This window comes from Perca flavescens, chromosome 3 (genome assembly GCF_004354835.1).
Source record: "Perca flavescens isolate YP-PL-M2 chromosome 3, PFLA_1.0, whole genome shotgun sequence".
Lineage (NCBI taxonomy): Eukaryota > Metazoa > Chordata > Actinopteri > Perciformes > Percidae > Perca > Perca flavescens.
In genome coordinates this window covers 11,460,867-11,483,922 of record NC_041333.1, presented here as the reverse complement: position 1 = coordinate 11,483,922, position 23,056 = coordinate 11,460,867, and the positions used below count along the sequence as shown (strand labels likewise).

Here is a 23,056-nt window from a genome sequence, read left to right as displayed (position 1 = left end):
AAAACAAAAACAAAATAAAATAAGTAAACAAAATAATAAGTATATAAATTAATAAATGTTGTCAGTATAGTATATATAGTATAGTATTAACCTGAATAAGGCTGCAGTGCACCTGGATGAGTAGGGTCTCAAATGAGAGTATGGGCATTGCCTCTGAGAGAAGGTCTATTGTGTAAATATTTTTTTATTATTAACATTTATTTTACCAGGAAATAATCCCATTGAGATTTAGAATCTCTTTTTTAAGGGAGTCCAGGCCAAGACAGCAGTATAATAGTTCCATATTAAAATATACAGTGAAAAACAAACAACATAAAACAGAAAAAGGCAGTTGGCAATTTAACATCATCTCAACATAATCACCAGCAGCGCTTAGTAACAGCAGAAGTGCATTTAGTACTCAAATAGTCCTTTATCCTAATTTTAAACTGTATCATTGTTGATAGGTAGTCTAATTTAAGATAATTCTGCAATTTATACCAGGATGAGGGAGCAAAAACTTTAAAGGCACTTTTACCGTAGACAGTTGGCGTTCGGAGAATGTGATACATAATTTACCCATATGATCGAAGATTACATTTCCTGGTGGTGACTTTAGGAGTCAGGAGAGAACATAAGTAAGGAGGCAGTTTACACAGTATAGCCTTAAAAAGAAAAATATACCAATGCTCCAACCTGCAATTGTGCAAAGAAGGCCAACCAACGCTCTCATACAAGCTACAGTGATGATTATGAAAGATACAATTTGTTACAAATCTTAGTGCTGCATGGTATACTGAGTTCAGCATTTACCCCCCCAGCATCTGTCAAAAATAAATGGCTTCTTCTTGAGGTCAAACGTGATCTTTTCTGAAAGTATGTATGATGACAGCTCTTTGAGCCACATAATTAAGGTGCTCCTCACTTTTCTAGCGAATGGCTATACATGTATTAGCCATAATAAGGGCTCTTCAGGATTTACTAATATATATCGTCCGCACAGTATTTAGGAACCTGGTTTCGGATCAAATAAAAGGGATAGACCACATGGGGTAGTTCAGTAGGTATTTGGCAGCTAAATTCTGAAGAAATTCTAGTTAAATGTTGCTGCTTCTGAAAAGTTTGTCATCAAACTTTTCAAACAAGATAATGGTTAGTTTGTTTAAAGGGCCAGAACATTAGCACAGATTGCACCTTTCATTTATCATGAATCCACTGATTACTCAAGAAGAAGAATATCAAGAATTTAGGAAAAAATTATTGGTATTCAGAAACTCGGATTTTCGGACTTACAAACGTCTCTCAAGTTTTTAATGGATTTGAATCAAGTCAAATCGTTTGTCATATGCACAGTAAAAATCAAGTTTCCCTGTACAATGACATTCTTCCTTTGCACTCCAAATGCCGTTTACAAGGATACATAGCCCTCACATTACTACTGAAATACACAAGCACCTTTAAGTCAAGCAAACACATGAAAATCAGTAACCATTCGGCCCTGTCCCACTCCCGGAGTATGTAAGGACTAAATTAAATAATGAGAAACGGAGGATCACAGCACGACAGGAAAGCGCTGACAATCCACGGCAGGACAGAGTGGGCTGAGGGAAGAAGGTGACTTTGTCACAGCCCTGCGCTGGGGTGGCTCTTGGCCGGATGATCAGAGACAGGCTGACCTCCCACGCAGAATTAGTCATCTCTTTACACCATTTCTTTTCTTTCCCGCACTAAAGACTCTTTTTCAACCTTCTTGCAACCATCCTTCACATTGCTGTTTGGCCGCCCTGGCATCCATCCTCCCTCCCTCCCTCCCTCCCTCCCTCCCTCCCTCCCACACACACACACACGTTTGTGGCACTATCTTTATGGGGACCCGTCACTGACATAATGCATTCCCTAGGCTCTTACCCTAACCTTAACCATCATAACTAAATGCCTAACCTTAACCCTCACCCTAACCATAACCTAATTATATCCCTAATCATACAACCTCATTAACCCTCAAACAGCCCTTTAAATTTGTGGGGTCCAGCATTTTGGCCCCACAAAGATGTTGGGACCCAACAAGTATACTGGACTCTCAACCACACACACACACACACACACACACACACACACACACACACACACACACACACACACACACACACACACACACACACACTCTCAGCAGCCTCTAGACATAATCATTTATTGCTCAAATTTCCACAGGGATGCAGATCAAGGGCTTGTTAAACACATCGCTGCTGATCTCCACCTTGAGGATATTCTTCTTAACCAAACAAAATCCGAGAAACACTTGGAATTAGAATGGTACAACGAGCTGTTTTTACTGTCTAATTCTGCCTTTAAGGGCCCTATTGCTTTTGTTTAGCTTTTTATGGAAAAAGGTCTCATTTGCTGTTCTCCTTGTATTGCAGAACTGATGCTTAGCATAAAAATGTGTAAACAGGACAATACGAGAGCTCAGGGGTACCTGCGAACCACTTTTGGATTTACTCATGCTGTAAAATATGTACAAAAGCTCAGACCGGCTTTCTGTTCATCATGCCTCTAAATGTTCACTGAAATATCCAAATAATGCAGACACAGCAGACAACATCAGATGTCCATTATTATCGCCATAGCACACTCAAAGAAATCTTTCAAAAGCATTCCTCTGATTTTCCCCCACAGTTTCTCACCAACCTAGTGTGTCTTGACAGATGTAAATACAGGCGAGTTCAACCAAAGCAGTTGTCTTTTGTTGTCATTTCTTTAGTTCTATAATAGTCTAGGGAAACTGCTGAAAGAATAGCAGGGGAATACAGAAAGAGAAAGGCAGACACTGAAATACAAACTTCTTTTCACTCGGGTTTAGATCTTTTATATGCCCTCTGCTGCCACTCCTTCCCCAGCAAAGCCCCAGTCACGTGTGTGGCTTCCTCAAGTCACACTTTGCCTCAAAGCAACGCTGATGGAAAACAATATATGCAAAAACAAACTTGCAAAACAAATCTCCTCCTCTTCGGTTTATTTTTGTTGTAGTACCATGAGTCATAACTTCGGTCTCTTTTCCACCCATGCCTGATCTCTCTTTTGGACCAAGAAGTCAGTTAATAATAATAAGAAACATATGAGAAGCAAATAAACGCTAGAAGGTTGGGATAATAATTTACTTAGCGAGAGAGACTGCTGTGATTTAGCCTTTCCCTGCTCGAGAAATGACACAACTAAATATATCTCGGGTGCTGACATATTTTAACCGACAAAGGCACAGAAAAACAATGACCCAGGCAAACAGTTCATATTTACTGAATATTAATCATCTCTGGATGTTTGATCACGTGTGGTTGTTAAGGGTGCATTAGCTGATGGCGTTTGAATCATATCACAGCTTAGTGCTGTAGGCTACACAAACAAGTGCTGGGGCACCAATGGCAACCAGCTGACAATGCAGTCAGGGTATATCCATATCACACTGAGCAGTGCGTGACTTGAGCACCTGTTGTGTAAAGTACAGACTCAAACCTGCGGCCTCTGCAGAGTCGTAATGAACATGTCACTAATTCTCTGTGAGGTGGGTGCTGTTGGCAGAGGAAGTGTGACGGCAAACACATTCAGAGCAAGCAGGGGGCATCGGGAGAAAGGAAGAGATGAGATGCCAAGGAGGATGAAATGAGCGTGGAATTAAATTCCTACCACATCTGGAAGGAATTGCACACACCAGTTACAGAAGTACACTGGGTTCTTGCACCCTGCCAAGCACACTCACTCTTCGTGCTGCCATGCCCTGCACAGCCTTTCTACAGTGAAAAGTGTGTGACTTGAATGCCTTACAGGAATGCACATAAGCTATGTAAACAGTGGCACCTAGTGGTCTCTCAGCGGTCGGCATAGCTGGGGATGAATCTGAGAGACCAGAGCAGACTGACTGGGTTTACATTACTCACACAGCCGTCTGTCTGCGACTGGCACAGTTAGAACAGATCTGTGGATCAGAGCCTCGTTAACTTTCCGGTCTAACTCCCCAATCAGTTTGCCTCCATGAGCCATATCAAGTAATCTGAAAACGCTTTAAAATAGTTCCATCCAACTGCTCGGAAAATTCACTTTCATTGAGTTTAGGCTTGGTACAGCTCCACCATTTTATTTTTCTCTGTTTTCCACAGGCAGGGTTAGCTAGACATGACTTGCCCACGTTGTGCTCTACCAGCAGCAATTATGACTGCATACATTGCCAAATTGTTCATTATTGGAAAAAGAACAAACACTGCAGCGGGTTGATAAGAAGGTGAGGCTGAGTCATGTTACGCTACATCAGCATGGGACTACGCGCGGACAAATAAAACCATTACGAACAGAGCCATATCTCACTAGCACACTCAGCCATACTTTATATCGCAATCTTGTAAAAAAAAGAATTTTAAAGAAGCAATTAACAAGGTTATCCCTGGTCAATTATTTAATGTTTTGATTGCCAAAATGTTTTGAGGTACATGTGGAGATTATTGACATAGCTGCATTATCTACTGTATGTAATGTAAGAGTAAACATTTGTTCATTATATTGTAATTTTTCAACATGGATCTACAGTAGAGTACTTGTTGCCGAGGTAACAATCAACGGGGGGGGGGGGGGATCCAAATATACAATAAGCAATGAGAATGAGAGCGAGGATAGTTATTAGGCTATAATGTAGTTCAGATATTTACACACAAAAACTGAATATTTTTAATTTGATCATTAGTTTAAAATGACCGTGACCTACCAAAATAAAACACCACAAACATCTAAGTTTACAATTTTAATTTAATGTCACACATTTCAGACATACTGAGAAAATAATATCCTGATTTTAAAAAAAACATTCCACAGTGGTATGCATACATCAAAGTGTCCAGACCTCTACTATTGTTATCCAATTATGTTAGCGATGTAATAAGGGCCCTATTTGACTTTAATTATGACATTTAAATAACCTTTGGTTCCATCTTTTGTGTCTAAAATGGTTCAAATTCTAAACCCAACACAAAATATAGTCTTGCCAGCTTGGACTTTTCTTTTTAAAACACATCCCATTTTACTGATGTTCAAATCAGTGCTAAATATTAATAGTAGAGGAGAGGGATCTGACTCGAGAAGTCTAGTAGTTGTAGGCAAATGACAAAACTCACAGAGGATACCCACTTGAGACAATGTGCTGCAATCTGGGGAAGATCACCACGTTCTCGGGGTCAGCTGGAGCCACGGTGTGCTGCTGTCAATCAGTTTCTGCTGTGACAGCTAAACAGCAACAGAGGATTTTTTTATTTTTTATTTTCATTTATTGACAGACTCCTCCATTAATAAATAATGAGGATGGAGAGCAGTCGTGACTAGCACTGCATGGATCTACTGTGGAAACTTGTACTGGGTGTAAGGCTGAGGGCTTCAGCATGGCACTGCGCTTATCAAAAACACTCACAACAAGCAAGGTTCCATTCCCTGATTTATTGTTTCAGAGTTTGACCAGAAAAACAAGACGGAGAAACAAGGTTGTGTCGTGGTGCATCACATTTTAAGAATACACATTTTTGTAGCATACTCTTGTAGATCAAATAAAGTGCTTCATACTATAAGTCTACGCCTTTGAAACTTAGCATGAAGGGAAACTCATCTGAAGTGTCCGACAACATAGGGTCCTTTGCAAGGACAAGGGGTTTGCATTTGACTTAATCCACACACACATTAACGCTTTAATTCCATTTAACGTACACAAGGCCATTGTGCACGTTCTCTCCAACAATCGCAAAAGCCATGTGTGCATTATGGAAAGGCCCGCGCTTTCCCCCTGTGCAGGATCAACTTCTTTCTTAGCGCGGCAGAGAGCAGCTCCTTCATGGGAATGTGACTGACATGAACATGTATGACCTTAAACGCACAAGCTATACTCTCAGTCGCTTGTATTTTGAGCTCAGAACACGCGCAGAAAGAGAGAATGAGACCAATGAATTCTGGTTTGACGTGCTGCGCTTTAAAAGGAGGGATTATTTTATGGTTGGTAATCCGTATGAGGAGCAGCTGAGGGCTCCTGTGGGTATACCTCTGCTTGTTATAGACCGTCCGGACAAATACCCATTCTCTTCTTCTGGTCTGACCTCCCTCCAGCCGTCAGCAGAGGCAGAAGCACTGGCAGGCACGAGACGAGTCAAACACAGAGCTGGGCGTGATGGGTCATTTCCCTTGACAGCCACAGGGGGCGCACCGGTTCTGCTCACACTGATCGGTAGGTAGGGCTGGCTCCGAGCCTGGTTTCTGCAGGCAGGCAGTGGGACAGCATTAACACTTGGGATAGTGACAGGACCTACCTCAGACAGATTAGTGGTAATATGGGGCAATATGGCTACTGCAAGGTGTATTCTCACTGCAGCAATTAACTGCAAATCTTTTTGTTTTGTTAAGTTTAAAAAGCAGTACAAAAATATGGCTTTCACAAGGTAAAGGGAGAAAGGAGTGTTTTGACCAGGTGTCCTCACAGATGATTTAGTTACATTATTTATTTTCTATGGTGAATATATACATATGTCAATGTGTAGGTTTTCTTTTTTGTGGTGTGTGCATTTATACATATGTAGCAAATTGTAAAGACCGTGTTAAGATAAGGATATAATATAAATATGAAGCCATTCATGATGATTATTATTATTATATATTTCGGACATGTTAATGTAATGTTGTTATATATTGTGTTTTTGTTCTTTTAGCTTTTATTGTATTATTATTATTATTTTTTACAAGTTCAAAATGAAGCATTCATTCAAACAGCGTTCATTACTTTTTTTTTTTATTATTAAATGAGAAAATGTATGATGCACATCAAGGACAAGGTCACAAGTCCACGCCTTTAAGAGAGATGTCCAGATACAATACAGTCATTGTGCCACTGGGTGTCAGCATGCTGACATTTTGATAAAAACATGCTGAACACAGTGCGGTTTCTCTCTTTACCAGCTATTCTTCCCCTCTATTTCCTCGGTCATTCCTCCTTTTATCTCCCAGCCCTGCTCACCTGAGTCTGCCTGCGCGCGGGCCGCGCTGGTTGGTTGTCAGGGTGGTTGGGCGCCCACGGCCCCAGGCTCTGATTGGAGTAGAAATCCATGGGGTAGACTTCCTTCCAGCCGACCTCCTGTAGAGCCACAGCTGCCTGAGAGATAGTGAGACGGGTAATCCCAAATAATGTAAACAAAAAAAAAGGACAAGAAGCTCGACAATCTCAAAAGTGCATTACCATATTTGGGCAAAGCAGCTGCAGGAAACCGCACAGTGATGAGAAGTCGCAGCAGACAGGACAGGTGTCATAACATTAAGCTTGGATAACAGGCAGAGTTGTCATGTTATCCCTATGCAGCTGCAGTGCATGGCACAACAGCTGTTAGAGAGGAGAGCAACAGCACAGGCATGACAGTACAGTGACATAACTGCAGACGGCTCCATATGGAAGACAAGTGCCTGTGAGTATTGATTCTGAATGAAGGAAGGAGCAGCTGAATGAATGAACAGATGAATAAACAAGCGTGCTGAATGAAAGAACATATCATCTGATTGTTCATTTATTCATTATTTATAACTATTTCAGACTCCAAGGCCGGTTACACCCTGTCAATACAGAACAAAATATTTTGTAGCCTATTTTGCCATCAATACTGCCGACGTTGTCTTTGCTGTAATCAAATCAGTATATATATTTCTGTTTAACATGGTATTTCATTTTATCAATGGGAAACATACATGTGTCCAGACAAGGCTAGCTGCAGCAGCGCCGCGTCAGACACGTTTCTGGTGTGTAAAAACGTACAAAACTCCACGCATCTGACACGCAACAGAAACGCCACGCTCACGCCACGCAGGCCGTGTGTAGCTGGCCCAAGACCTAACTTTAGCTTCATACAGTGTGGGATAATTTCCATGATGTATGGATGTATAATGAGAAAACAAGTCATTTGATGCGTTAGAGACCCTAGTTCAAAGAAAATGTGAAAAGTGCAGCTTTAAAGTGATGCAATCTCTAATCTAGTGGGACATAATTCATCACTGTTTCACAGCGTGTAGCTACTGTAGTTTATGTTGTTAGTTTGGTGTGTACCAACACTGACAAGGTAGTGCTCTCTTACATACTGGCTGCTCCTTTAAATAGAAACACAACCCTCCCCTTAAACATTTTTTTTTTTTTTTTAATACCTTCATATGAACAAGAAACAATAAAGGATAAAAGCAACTGCAGTAGAGCTAGATATATTATTTCCCTTGCTCCAAATATTCAGCTAATGGTCGTATTATTTTCTATTTATTCTATCTATGTATAGATGCTTGTATAAAAGGTCAAATATAGCATAAATATGATTTATTTGTATCAGGTATGACAAAATAATAACAACTTTCTCACTTCCATATCCAGCTGTTAAAAATACAATATGTGGCTCAACTGAATCCCCTCGTGTTTCCTCCTAAACAAACAAACAAACAAACAAACAAACCGTATACTGGGATAGATTGTCTTATGGTTTGCCTTGCCTCAAACACCCTTTTTCTTCATTTTCTTTCTCCCCTGCCCTTATTTCACCTGCCTCCTCCTCCTCCTTTTACCCACTGCTCTCCTCCTATCCCCTCTCACACCAACTGCCTCTCTCTGTGGAAGCTAGCTTCTCTTGCTAATCCCTGCTCTGACAGAAGAGCCAAGTGTGTCTTATTGACTATAAATATAACATGAGAAGCACTGAAAATAAATGCTGCTGCACCCCCCCCTCGCTCATTCCACCCTCCCATCTCGTTCCTCTTCATCTTCATTGTGAATGCCACAGTGAAAAGCACAGTGCAGTGAGACGTATAGCCCTCACAGGTACGAGATGGGGATGAATTAAGACTTATCACAACTGCACACAAGTGCACATATAGACACGAGTGCAGCTGCAAATTATTTAAATGCACAGAGAGTGTTCCCTAATAACTAGCGGGAAGAGCAAAGTGAGCTCTAACAAAAAGGGCTAAAGAAAACAGATTTCCCCGTTACAGCGGGGTGAATCTCAGACTTCACATGCACCGTTATAGACCTCAGTCAAAAACAAAGCAATCATCACTTTTTCTTCCAAGGTGAATGCTATCATTCATTATTCTTAGCAATGCTTGTGCGGCACAAGCTGTGCACAAAGATGTGTGGCCGCGGGACAAAACCGCAAGCATTTGAAATCACACTCAAATATTCAAGACAGCAATTCCCCCTCGCAGCCATTTCACAGGGATTCGAATCAGCAGCATGTCTTTGAGGAAAATCATTGAATGGATTAATAGTTGGCATCAAATGCTAACCAGCCAAGTCACATAATGGCACGTAACTGCCAAACCCATCACAAAAAGTGGCTACACCATCTGCAGCGGCACACAAACAAACGCGTGCTTTAAAATGGATCTTTATGAGTTGCTGTCCGATCTTTTTCTCTCCCTTTAGAAAAACAACAGCTGCAGGGGAGGAGCAATGCTGTGTGGCCCTGTGACCAGTAGGGGGGGCTCTTCTTCTGCTGACGCCGTTTTGTGTCTGTGTGTGTGTGTGTGTGTGTGTGTGTGTGTTTCATGGCAGGGATAGAGGGAGAGAGAGAAGGGGGGAGAGTAGTAGGCACCAGTCCTCAACTCCAACACAAGCAGGGCTTGATGAGCAGAGGGCTTGAGTTCTATACAAATTCACAATCACTTCCCCATACATATAACATTTTAGTAGGTCCCTTATCTTCTCTGCTTCGATGAAGGCTTCAGCAAGACAGCCGTCAGGGGGTCTGTGTACTGGCAGGAAGGTCTGTGTGCGTGTGTGCAATGCATGAGCCTCCTCTGATAAGCGAGTGACAGCTTGTGATCTTGCCGAGAGACAACCCGGTGTTTACCTCGTATGGAGACAGCAGCGGCTTAGAGAAGGCTGTGCCCCAATCGATAGAGAGGCGCGGACAAGCGATCTGGATCCACCTGTAGGAATGAGAAGGTACAAATTTGTGCTCAAATGTACATCCATTGGCGAGTTCAAATGTGCGTGTAAAACAGAAGCAGTCAGAGAGGGCGAGAGACCGGGATCCTATTAGATAGGCAGGGCACATCTGCGACTGCGTGTGTGCGTGTGTGTGTGTGTTTGTGTGTGTGTGTGTGTGTGTGTGTGGATACGTGATTGCAATGGGTTGTGCAGGGAGCCTCCCTCCACCTGATCTCCAGCATCTGTTGGAGAGATCTGTCCTGTTTTGCAAAAGCTCTAAAGACTGCCACGCTACACGGTCTGAAAGCACAGCCAGTTAGTTAAAGAGAGAGGCTGAAGAGAGAGCGGGGGGGGGGGCAGGTGTGTGGCGGTGGAACGGGGTAGACTGGTTGAAGGGGGGCATAAACAGAAAAACAGGGAAAGAAGTGAACTGAGGTGAAAAGAGAAGAAATGCAGTGAAAGAAAAGAGGAAGCGGTTAGGTGAGTGTGAATTAAAAAGCCACGGTCTCCACGGAGGTAGCCTACATAGGGGGGTGAGAGAGATGGGGGGGGTGAGAAAAAAAAAAGAGAGAGAAGGACACAGATACACAGCGATAGGGAGAAAGAGCAATGAAGACAAAAACAGAGGGAGGGGGATTGAAAGGGCACAAGTAAGAAGAGAAGAGAGAACAGAGGCAGAGGAGGGGAGGAAGATTGGCAGGGAGAAAAGTGTTTACTCTGGAAAATGCATGAGAGAGGGACGAGGAGGGTGCGGATGTAAACAGCTGGAGGGAAAAATGAACAATGGGAAAATGGAGACGGAGAGAAGCAGCCAGGGCTACGGGGGTTAGCTTTCACAGATCAATGCTATCCCCAGCTCCATCTCTACTGAGGGAGTGGACCCTCACGTGCCTAATCCTAATGATGGAGCTTCATCTGAAATATTGACAAATATGAGTTGAGTTGCAGTGCATAAAAAAGCCCAGGAGATAATGTTAGATCTGGGTCCAAAAGGAATGTCTATACAACGTTTTGAGATCTAAGCATAGGAGTATCGGCGAGTACAGCGGCATAGATGGAAAACACTGATGAAAAAAGAAAATGTTTTGCAGTAATCACTTGAATACTTTCGTGTGTACGCTACTGCGTCAAAATCCCCTTTCACACAAATCTTCAGCTGCAGAATTGATTGCACCGTTGACTCTCGCGCCACTCTGATTTCTGTCACAGAAATATTCCACCCCACCCCCTTGGGCAAACACATGACATTTTTCTCATTTTCAAATAAAACTTAAAAAAAAAAAAAAAGTGTGAATTCTTAGTCCTCCTCCTAATTTTAGAGCCCGCTGATACAGAGATATTTGCACCACGCACCAAATCCTCAGACCGAAGTTTGCTGGCGTTGTGGAATCTAAAAAAAATGACCTTTAAATTCTTCAGCTGCTATTCATAACCGGAGCCCTTTTTTTTTTCTAGGATTATTTTTTGGGGCATTTTTTCCCTTCATAAGATAGTGACAGTGGATAGACAGGAAAGGTGGGAGAGAGATGGGGGATGACACGCCACAGGTTGGACTCAAACCCGGGCCGCTGCAAAGGCCTCAGCCTACATGGGGCGCACGCTCTTACTGAGTGAGCTAGAGGTCGCCCCAACCGGAGCCCTTTCTGTAGCCAAACACTGCACATGTATCAAAACCGCCTCAGCCCAAACACACAGGAAAAAGAAATATAATTATAGTGGAAGAGTCTGGCAGTTCGCATTTGTGTGTTTACACTTACTGAGTAGACTTCTATGTGCACTTTGGCTGTATGTATCCATGTAGTGTGTTTATGTGTAGAACGAGCTGAAAAGAACACTAGGAGTGGTTAAAAGAGGGAAGGCGCTTTATGAAGCAAACCAAGACGCCACCACTAAATCCTTGGAGCTAGCATTCCTTAATATTCTTCGGGATAAATAAAGTAATCTCTATCTATCTATAGCATAGAGGAGGGTCTGAGAGGAAAATAAGACAGAAAGCATGAAAGGAAAGACAGAGAGGATCCCTCCTAAGGAGCAGATAGCTGATTGGCACATGGACCCAGAAGGGACTTTTTTTTTTTAAATATTAGCACAGAGACTGAAAATATAATGCAATTGCTTAAATTGCATAGTGCAATGCCAGGTATAGCCCCTCAGAATGGGGCCCAACTTGTATTTCCAGTCCTTATCTAGCCTTCAATCTAGGCAGCTCAGTAGAGATACCACATCATGGGGTGCAGTGAAACAAAGAGAGAGAGCAAGAGGATAGAAAAAGAGAAAAAGGTGCAAAGAAAAAGGAAAAATGTGGGCTTTTGCTTGTTTCACAACTGATTCCCAAACAAAGATGAATTGAAATAAAGAATGAATAAATATGACTTTGATCGAAACCTCGTCTCTTCAGTCCCTCTCTTCAGAATCTGTTTACCTTAGTAGAAAGTAGAAGCCTTCAACACTAAGACACGTGCAACGTTTAGAGGAGCAGTTTGCAGGACTAGTGCAGACTATGCTGCGATATAAAAAGGTAACGCTGCATGAAATTTAGTATGCTATGCAATGTGAGCTCCAGCCCTGGCCTTGCTGCATTACCTGCTGCGGACCTCCACCTGCATGACTTCGCTTCAATTATCCTTAGTCATGAACCGCTGAAAGCAAGAACAATTAACCTTCCAGCACTGTGGGTAAGTGTAAAATACTCACCTTCAATGGCAAACTTAATTAAATTAGAACAAACAATTTAATTTCAAAGCAGTCAAAAATTAAAATTCAAACAGAAAGATAAAGACATCTTGTTGAGATAAGTGCATGGTGTTACATAATCTGTACACTAGTTTAAAACCTGCTTGGGCACAGCCTAATTACACACTTAAAAACATATGCTAGTGGTGTCTCTCTGTTTATATGAGTGAGTGTGTAATGACAGAGAAAGCCTGGGGGCGGGCTCTGTACAGTGTGCTGTGTCGGCTTGTGCGGAGCACTAATGTGTCCTCTACCACCCCACCATCTGTCTCTCAATCGCCCTCTCTCTCTTTCCTGCTATTCCTCCTTCAACACAGCTTCATACACCTGGTGGTGTGTAATGTCTGTTGTAGCCTCATACCTGTGTTCTCACAAACTATATTTAGTCAGAATATGAATGAACCCTTTTCAATTTAATGACTCATTAATGATGATAACAATGTTGTCAGTAAGTCATATCTTCCAAAAATGAACCTTCAATTTTCACTTTCATCTCTTACTTAGACTCATAAAAGCTGTGGTAGGTATTCATTTATGGTGTCATTGGGCAAAAATCAATCGTAGTTCAAGTGGTCTGAGAGAAAACTGTACTTCTGCATCTCTTCTTGGCTCTGTTTTCAGGCTTAAGAAATTCCAGCCTGTGATGGGAGACTTTACCAATCCTATTGGCTGTTGCGTGCAATTTCCTGTGATGAAAGTTCTGCTAACTGTAGCCAAAGGCTCAGGGCTAGAGCTAATTTCAGGATAAACTATTAGATAAAAGAGTTGACTGTCATCCATCTATATACAGTACATAGAGGAACCAAATTGTGTAAAAATGTAGTCCAGTTTATTGTCCAGGGAAATGGACATTTGCTGTGAAAAAAGTCAGGAGGGCTGGTCTGCTGGGGTTAGCCTTTAGCATAGCATGAATACCAGCTTGTTTGCCATGTTTACGTTTCCTCTCACACCGCCTCTGGCGTCTCCTTGTTCGGAGAGTCCGAAACCGCGGCAACGCTTACTGCTTCTGCCACCCGAATGAGGAGTAGTGGTGGGCGGATCGATCCAAATATAGATAATATCGATACCAACGTAGGTATCGATATTGATCAATACCAGTGTAATGAGATCGATACTTTAGTTTCAGTTTCTGTCCAGTGTGCACTGCTGCGGTTTCATCAAAGAGGCGACCTGGCTGTCTCTTTCTTGGTAAGTGCTGCTGCTTTCAAGCTATCGAGCAGGCACACTTTGCTCCTCCTCCCTCCTCTTGTGATTGGATGTTGTACAGTCACGTGACTCTCAGCGGCGCCAGGCAAACAAGAAAGCAACCAGCCTGGCCCGGCAGAGGCAAGCAGTAGTGGTGTGCGATACTGCAAAATTGGATCCAATACCAAGTAAATACAGGGCCAGTACGATGATACGATACTTTTTAATAAATTGATAATAAGTAAAAACCCAGTACAGAATTTTCATTTGCTTGTATATGGTATTTTCAGGCTGAAAATGAAACAGGAAGCTGTATAATTTGTAAAAAGGCTGTTGGATACTGTGTAACACAACACATTTATACAAGCATAGGAAAATTCTGTCATGGTTTAGTAATTATTAGTAATACCAAAACCAAGTCTCGCCCACCGGCCAGAGCAAACTTTCTCATTTTAGGTGGTAGGTGTAGCTACTAAACTGGCAACTGGGTATACAAGTATCGTATATAGCATATCTCGATCTGATATACAGTACACACTTATTATGGGCTTTAATTTGGTATTTTAACACTTTTGTTTTCTTGACATCAATATGATAAATGCTAATGAAACAGACCTTGTTGAAAAGCTATTGTGTATATTGAAGGTGTTTTGGTCGGGTGAATCGTGCCTGACTTACATAATTTGGGAGTAGGACTCATACGTCAGTCTGAAGAGGAGAGCCAAAAAACAATGCATGATCACTCGCTTTCAAACACAGCCTCCGCAATTACCTCTGCATCTCTCTATCTCTCTCTCCAACTCACTCTCAATCTCTCTCAGACCTTCTGTCCTTCTCTCACCCACTCCTCCCTCACACATCACACTTCTCATTACTCCACAGTGAGAGGCCAATCTGAGGGAGTGTGAGGAGTGTGTGTGTGTGTGTGTTAGGGCTGTTGCAACGAATTCCGAAAGTCGACTATAATTCGAATAGTAAAAAAATCAATACTATTCGAATGCTGAAATTACTATTCAAATGTGATTTTTGTATAAATATGTTGACTAACATTAGCTAATCTCCCTCTTCTCACCTTGGCCTACCAAATGCTTCTGTCATGTCACGTCTGATGAACAATACGTTAGCGGGAGTGAGAAACACAAGGCACTGTGAGGTCTTAGGATCACAGAGCTATAACATTATAGGTGCTTAGCTGGGAGCCTCATGGAGACAGCTAAAGTTTATGTTAGCTATCAGAGTTAGCTTCGACTTCATTTATCAGTCCCTCCAGGATTTCGCGGCCTTTTTTGTTGCTGTCCAAAATGCCTGATTTTGCGGGAGCTTTTGTAAAACAAAATTGCGATAAAATGTATTTTTGTTGCAATGAAGATGCGAGAGACAGTGAAAGTTTTTTTGTATAGTTCTTTAAAAATAAAATACAAACATGTTTTGGGGAAAATAGAATTGCTCTGGGCTGAGTTTTCCTAGTTACCTTTCTAAAACGGCTCAGGATGCTGCAAATGTTGGTATAATATGAAGGGCTGGTGGATTTAAGATAAAAAATATTAATTTATTGAATGAATCAAATCTGAACATATGTGTCAGTGGCATGTTGATCTTTACATTGTTAGTTAATTTCCTATCCTGGCCACACACACATTCATATGGTTTGATAAAGTACTTATTGGACTTTAACTTATCATTGCACTAACGAGCGTAGCTGTCCTCAATTTAGGTCATCCTGTACATCTCCCCTCCGGTTTTTCCTGCATCCACCGTCTGTCTGTGTGTGTGTTTGTCTGTGGTTGCACGCGTCAGTCGCGGGGGGAACTGAGCAGCAGCCCCGCCCACTGCAGCGCGCCGACAGGATTGAAACAGCAGCAGCTTTCAGTGACTTTAGAGTTAAATATCGTTACACATTGATGTTGAAATGTATACAGGTTGGCAGGACGGGCTTTCGCTGTACATTTTGTTGGTAAAAGTGAGATGTTCGAGTCCCACACGTCTCGTCCTCATATCAGAAACAAGGAAATTAATTTGGCGATGCACGTGTATTACGTCAACCCGTTCTCACTCCCGCTTGGTCAGTGGCTCTCAGAGTCACATACTGATACAAAGTCTGGCACGTGGGACTGCTGGGATTGGTTGAAGTTGCGGGAAACTTCGGTTATTGGTCAAATTTGCGGAAAAGTGTCACACCAAAAGAGTCACACCAAATTCACGGTGATTGGTTGACGTGGTTTGCGTGAATTGTTGCGATCGCGACATCATGAAATCCTGGAGGGACTGATGTATTACCTTCGGACAGCTGTATTCTTAATAACGTGACAGTCTGAAAGAAACAAGTTGCTTTTAAATCACTAAAATAGTAGTGACAGCACCGTTTGGCTTAGCTGTCATAGCCGTTAGCATCTTGGCTAACACTATTGTTAACGTTACTTAGCTTATGACAAATCGTTTCAGCTGTTCTTTCTAACATGATGTTGTTGCGCCAACCGAGCACCGTTAGCCTTTACAACAGAGCCGCTTCAATACACTTGTTAGATAATATTACATTACAGAGTTCTCTCTAGATTTGTGTTTGTTGCTGTGTGTTCGTGGTGGAAAATGAATGTAAAACAAAGTTGTGTGTCGGAAATGCAATGCGTCATGACGTAAGTCCCCTTCAAGGCCAGGCTGATGTTGGAAGTCCCTCTAGTGGACAGAACGTGTAACAACAACCACATGCTTATAGTGGCATTGACAATAGCGTAGTACATATAAATAACAGGCTGTATTTGAGAATTACATATTTGAATACAATTTGAATATTTAAAAAAATAAATGAAATTCAAATGGTATTAAAGCTGCGAGCAGCGATGGACGGGCCCTCTGTATGCGTCGGGGTTACCGGCGGACGCCGCTCCTTGCGACCGTGCATTTGCGCGGCACTCAGACGCCACAAACCGTCACCAATGAAAACGGAACTCCCCGCCGAGTTCAACGATACCTCACACCAGACTCTACGTGATACGGTTCATTAGCTGTGAAAGGGGCGTGGCTTAAACATAGGGGGCGGGCCAAACCATCACCAATGAATGACCAAAAGTTAATTTTGGCCTGTAGGTGTCCTCAGGCCTGGACCCTTGTCAATCGTGAGAAATTTCGGGCAGATACGACAACGTACACTCAAGTTACAACAACTTCTTTGTTCATCGCTAAACACTCAAAATGGCCACCACGCCCACACCGTCTGACGAAAAGTTTTTCTTTTAATAACTTTTCATCTTTAAGGTGTTGGGATGGTACAGATCAAGTTTGAAGTCCATCGGATGAAATCTCTAGGAGGAGTTCGTTAAAGTATAGCACCTTGACTTTTACGCCTACTTCCTGTTGCCACTAGGGGGCGCTATGACTTTAAGTAAATATCGGCCTTTATTTGTCCTCAGGGTTGGACTCTTATGAATCCTGAAAAGTTTTGAGGTAATTGGACAATGTACACTCGAGTTACACCCACTTCCTGTTTCGGCGGCGAAACGCACAAAATGGCTGCCCTGCCACGGCCACGCCCTATGACGAAAAGTTTTTCTTTTAACAACTTTTCATCGTTAACTTCTTAAGATGGTACAGACCGAGGTTGAAGTTGATCGGATGAAATCTCTAGGAGGAGTTCGTTAAAGTACGACATGTGCCAAAATTGCACTAATTTCGAACATTTAATTCAAAATGGCGGACTTCCTGTTGGGTTTAGGGTATGGCTCTAATGAAGTTTTTTGTAGATCTTGACATGTTACATATGTGTACCAAGTTTTGTGAGTCTTTGTTAAACGCACTGCAGGGGCTCAATTTACAAACTTTCTAGGGGGCGCTAGCGAGCCATTTTTGTGCGCCTATTCCCGAAACCCTTAAAATACGTAAATTTTCACCAGACTTGATGCGTCCGCCAAATTTGGTGAGTTTTTGAATATATTAAGCCCCTCAAAAAGCCAATTCATTTGACGGGAAAATAATAATTCCTTCAGTTTCAATAGGGCCTTCGCCGCTGTCGGCGCTCGGGCCCTAATTATAGAGGAAGATTGACAGCGCTAGCGTCTAGTCACTAAGCCTTTGTCCATCTTCACCTCGGTTCCTCCTCAGATAAATTAGAGAGGCGCTGCACCTTGAAGCCTGAGCACCAGGGCTCTCAAGTCTCACGCATTGGGCGTGAGACACACGCATTTCAACCCGTTCACACGCTCACACGCCACACCTTGCATTTCTCACGCAGAGAAATTACCAGGATAACGCCCACCAAGTTGCGCCGCTATTTTTAACAGTGGAACCGGTAGAGGAATCAAGTGAGTTCCCCATAGAGTTCAGAACGCCCTGCCACCATCCGCGGCGCTACTATTGGTCATGTTAGGTTCGGGCCCGCACATTTTGACCCATCTAGCAGTTCATCCAATAAGCAGCCTGAGGAAAGCTTTGAGTGAAAGCTTCTCAGCCAATCAGCGGCTTCTACTCGCCTGCCCACAGGCTGCGTCGTCACCAGCAAGTGATCCAATGAAATGAATGATGTTTGTGCGCAAGCTTTTCAAGCAAGCTCAATGAGACAGACACAGAGTGTAGCTGTTAGCTAGCCAATATGAAACGCAAAGCAAAACTGCTTGTTTTCATCTAAATTCAGCAAGAAACACTCCAAGGAGCAGGAGGAGGACATTTTAAGTAACACGGTTACAAGTGACGATTTACCATCCTGCTCGGCCGCCCTCTCCCCATCAAGTCCTCCCGTAGCCACACCGTCACACCAGCAAGGCAAGTAGTGTCTTAACGTTATTAGTGTCTGGCTGTCTGAATGAAGGGGGAATCTGAATACATTTGGCTTATTTTAATTGGCCCGTCCAGTTTTCTGGAGGCCCACCTACAATCAAAATCCTGGCGCCGCTAGTGCCTGCCACGCACAAGCTGAGTGAGTGTGGATTTCAAGTTGCGGCTTTCGTCGCTGTTTGTGACTTTGCCTGAGATTGAGTGACAAGTGTACTCTGTGTACTCGCCCTGTTGTTTATCTGGTTGCCATGACTTGGCGGGTGATGACGTCCTGTCACAGCTTTTATTATTATTATTATTATTATTATTATTATTATTATTATAGCTACATGTTGAATCGGCTGCAGGGCTACTCTGACAGTTTTATATTTTTATAAAGATACCCATTTTAGGCCTACCAATAATACTTTTATAACAGTACCCATAATAATTTGGAATATTTTTAGTTTTTTCTTTCCTTTTATTTTTACTGCACAACCTCCCGGGCTCCATTGTAAAAACCTTTGGCCTAGGCTATTTCATTATATTCTATCCAGACAATTTATAGTATTAATTATTACATACACACACACACACACACACACACACACACACACACACACACACACACACACACACACACACACACACACACACACACACACACACACACACACACACAATTAATAAAAATAAAAATTATTTGTACGAATTTATGTAGGGCTGCTCCCTCTTAGTGGATTAGTCGACTAATCAGTGGTTTTGGTCTTAGTCAACTTAGATCTCTTTAGTCATGTTTGATGATTTTTTCATGCTGAATGACTTATTTCCAAGAAATGTACGAGCACATCTCTAGTAAACACAAGAATTAAGGGTTGACATTTTACCTAAGAGATATCACGGTGAAACCTACTTTAATTACTTTCATTAAGGCAATTTTTTGTTGTATTACACGTTTTCTGAAATGTTGTGTTTAAATATGCAAAGGAGGCGTTATCTTATTCAATATATGCATCGTTTCTTCAATCGAACACAGGCCTACATTTATCAGATCAGACTCTGTCCCCACCCAAACCCTTGCCGCCAAAATCTCACTCTGAACTCTGTTCAAAACTTGAGAGCCCTGCTGAGCACTTTGTATTTCATTAAAGAAAATTGAGGAGTTTATTTGTTTGAAGACCGTAATGAGTGGGGTGGATAACGTTTATCGGTGTTTTTAAGCCCCCAACATCTCCTTCCAAATGGTTATGGTTATGGTAAGGGTTAAGGTTAGGTGCCTTGAAGTCAACAGTTGCAGCACTGCCTGGAAGGAGACGTTGGGGGCTTAAAACACCATCAAGCGGTGGATAACAGCGTTAAGTAGCAGAGAATATTATGTTTTATTAACAAGATCAAAAAGAAGATCAATAATGCAATCATTTTTATAGTATGTAAGGGAATGAGTAAGTGTTGATTATGTATGATGGCTTTACGGTGTCCTTGGGTTCAGGAATGCAACATATTTTTAAACTAATGGTAGATGTTTAAAATGAACAAAATTTGGAGCCTAAAGGTAAAAAAAAGCAAGGGGAAGGCTAATATATATTTCTAGTTTTTATAATAGTCTGTACAAAAGCACAGAGTAAAAAGTAAATCACTTTAATAGATTATTCAAGTATAAATTCCTCTGTCTATTCCCCGTTTGTCAAAGGTGAGAACATTTTGCGTTACGCTGGAATATTTGTTTTCGCTACAAAAGGCCAAACTATGGAATCTCACTAAGACATGAATGCAAATTTTTGAAGCATTCAAACAAAGTTCATGAAGCAATTACCACTATAGAAAACTAGAATTGTCTGCTCCTTGTTATAGCACTTGCAAATTATGCTGAATCCCCAGTTATGTGTGCAATGATGCGTACAGAATACATTTCAAATGTTTTCGACTGCAACTTTCATGTGACTACTTGCTGTTGATCATAACAGCTCTGCCAGGGTCCATGGTGTGAAATATAAATTAGTAATTTTGTATAACAAAGAGACAGCAGTGATTAAGAATCTGCACATGACGAAAACGAGCCAAAGGAAGACGTGTTTTAGTGATGTGTGGAAGGCAATGAAAGTAATCCAACTGTAAGGTTGCAGGAAGCAATGGCATGTGACATGACAAGGAAAAATTACCAAATACACTGTATAAGAGGCTAATATACACAAGTCTTTGCAGTACCAAAAATAAGACAGAAAGCTTTTCACTTTCAGGAACAATCTTAGCCTTCAATGTTTCATGCATTGTGGTATGGCTCAAAAGCATCCCAAGTGTCGTCAGGGGGAACAGACCGAAATTACTGGCTTCTGTAAGGCTTGGAGAATATGGCCCTTTGATTTTATCCCATCTGCCAAGGCCAAGCAGTTCTGATTAAATAAATAGCACATGTCCTAATTTGGGTGTGCGTTTGTTTATGTATATGTGCATCTTAATACTCACGCATCTACATCTTGCATCAGATCCAGCTTGCCTGGGAAAATCTCGGACAGGAGCACTCGAGTGAAGGACTTGCCCAATGACTGGAGCCTTGACTCCAGATGCTAGGAAAAGAAAGAAATACAATAAAAAGGACCAATTGAAATGTTTGCAATCCACACAAAATGCTCTCTAGGGTTGTGAAACTCAACAATATCAAATGATAAATTACAATCCCAAAGCCCAAGACTTACACCCACACAGACAGTCCAATAGGCAAACTAGGGTTGTCCAGAAGTTTTTTTCTACTGGTTATAATCTCAGCACGAAGACTATTTTCAGCTCTCAGTCTCTGAAGCCTCACATATCCATTCATCTATTTTCTGCTTGTTAAGTCTAAAGGGTGCCGAAAGCAAGTTAAGCAAGGTAGCAGACGGATTTGTCTCATCAGCCATGTCATTCTCACATGTGGGACGTGTAATCCCTCCAGCATATTCTAGGGCTTCCTCTGGATCTACTTCCAGTTGGCTCTGGCCAGAACTCCTCCACAGAGAATCGTCTGAATTAGATATCCAAACCACATCAACTGGCTCTTGTCAGACCACGTTACAATTGTTCAATCTCCTCAAACTGTCACTATGTGCCCAAACACACAGTGAAGAAAACTCAGTTTGGGCACTTGCAGCCACAATCCCATTATTTCAGTCTCTACCCTGAGCGGAAACTGTAGGAGAGGGCAGGAGTTCAGATCAAGCCCTTTTGCTTCAGACTCCCCAACCATCACTTCCAGCAGCAATTAGCAAATAGTTGCTCTATAGTTCTGTAATTTTAATTTACAGATAGAAAAACTTGTGCTGCAGAATTGTGCTGTTTTTTAACTTGCAGTGAATAAAGAGAGAAAACCTGCCCTTAACCTTTGCACTGGCATTTTTTGTTCATAGTTAGACCCATATCGTGATGTATTATTATAGGATTGTCTAGGGATATATTGATTATGGCAGAATTTCTGTATTGTGATATTATCGGTACCGTCTCGCCATGTCTCTCGCCATGTCTAGTCCTAATCAAATCCATTAAAACATGTGTAAACAGGAAAAAAAAAAAAGTCCCATTACCCTTCCTGGCAAGTGAAAAGTCTGGTCCAGTGTTTGACGCACTAAAGCTGAGGTTCAGAAACTGTCAACAACAGTCAGTGAAAATCTGTGACTCAGTCAAATAGATGTGACCTTCTTTTTCTACAGGTAAAAGCTCCAACACAGTTGTGCTCATCAAGAAGTTTATCACCCATAAATTTCACCAGGCGCCGGTAGCGATCACGGCCACTCAAGGTAATGCTTGTCATTTCACCAGTCACAATGCAGCATGTCCCTCTTTGCGGCGCTAAAAATATGCGCCAGGTGCACCCTCTGCAGACTCCTGATCGTGTATCACATCACTACACTATTTTAACAAATAAAACACAGCCATAAATAAGAGGTGAGCTCCATCATGTTTTTCCAGCAAGGGTTTAGCGCACCAAAGCCCTCAGCTTTGTCTAACATTTTACAATCAGCCCAGACACCAGGCCTATATAACATACAGTATCAATAAATAAAAAAGTTTAGCCAGTTCTAGGAACTCTTCTCCCTTGCGGTCTCTGCCTTTGAAGTTTTGGGCATTTGTACTGAGGTGTTATTCAGAAGGCAGCCAAACCAAGTGAAGAAATCCCATAAATGTTCCTTTGGTGAGATAAAGGTATGAAAGTTGCTGACATCCACTGTCCTTGGGCGTATCATGAGAGATTTCTACAACTGTGCTCTTATCAGAGATAGTTCTGTCCCCCTACTGGAGAGGTTATCTTACACGGTACTCCTTAATCTCAAAAGATCACTATGGAAGAGCTGGTCCGTCTTTTTATTTAAATCCCCTTTTTAAGCCATCCTCTCCTGCCAGCCTAAAATATGACTTTTTGCTCTCTGGTTGACATTGTTAAATCAATGCTAACTTCATCTTTCAAGTCTGGATATT

General features: G+C 42.0%; 1 protein-coding gene across 2 annotated transcripts in view; it reads right to left on the bottom strand.

The window, feature by feature from the left end:
* Positions 1 to 5,436: 5,436 nt before the first annotated feature.
* Positions 5,437 to 23,056, bottom strand: part of dph1 (diphthamide biosynthesis 1) — a 71,007-nt gene continuing 53,387 nt past the window's right edge. Inside the window, exons 9-12 of one of the 2 annotated variants that reach the window (XM_028574555.1) lie at positions 21,074 to 21,174; positions 9,870 to 9,948; positions 7,010 to 7,144; positions 6,074 to 6,255 (exon numbers count right to left, since the gene is read on the bottom strand). In XM_028574555.1, coding sequence (XP_028430356.1) covers positions 6,175 to 6,255; positions 7,010 to 7,144; positions 9,870 to 9,948; positions 21,074 to 21,174 — 396 coding nt within the window. In that variant the 3' untranslated portion in view covers positions 6,074 to 6,174. Of the gene's footprint in view, positions 6,256 to 7,009; positions 7,145 to 9,869; positions 9,949 to 21,073; positions 21,175 to 23,056 lie in introns of both variants that reach the window. The other variant, XM_028574554.1, reaches the window with a different exon arrangement.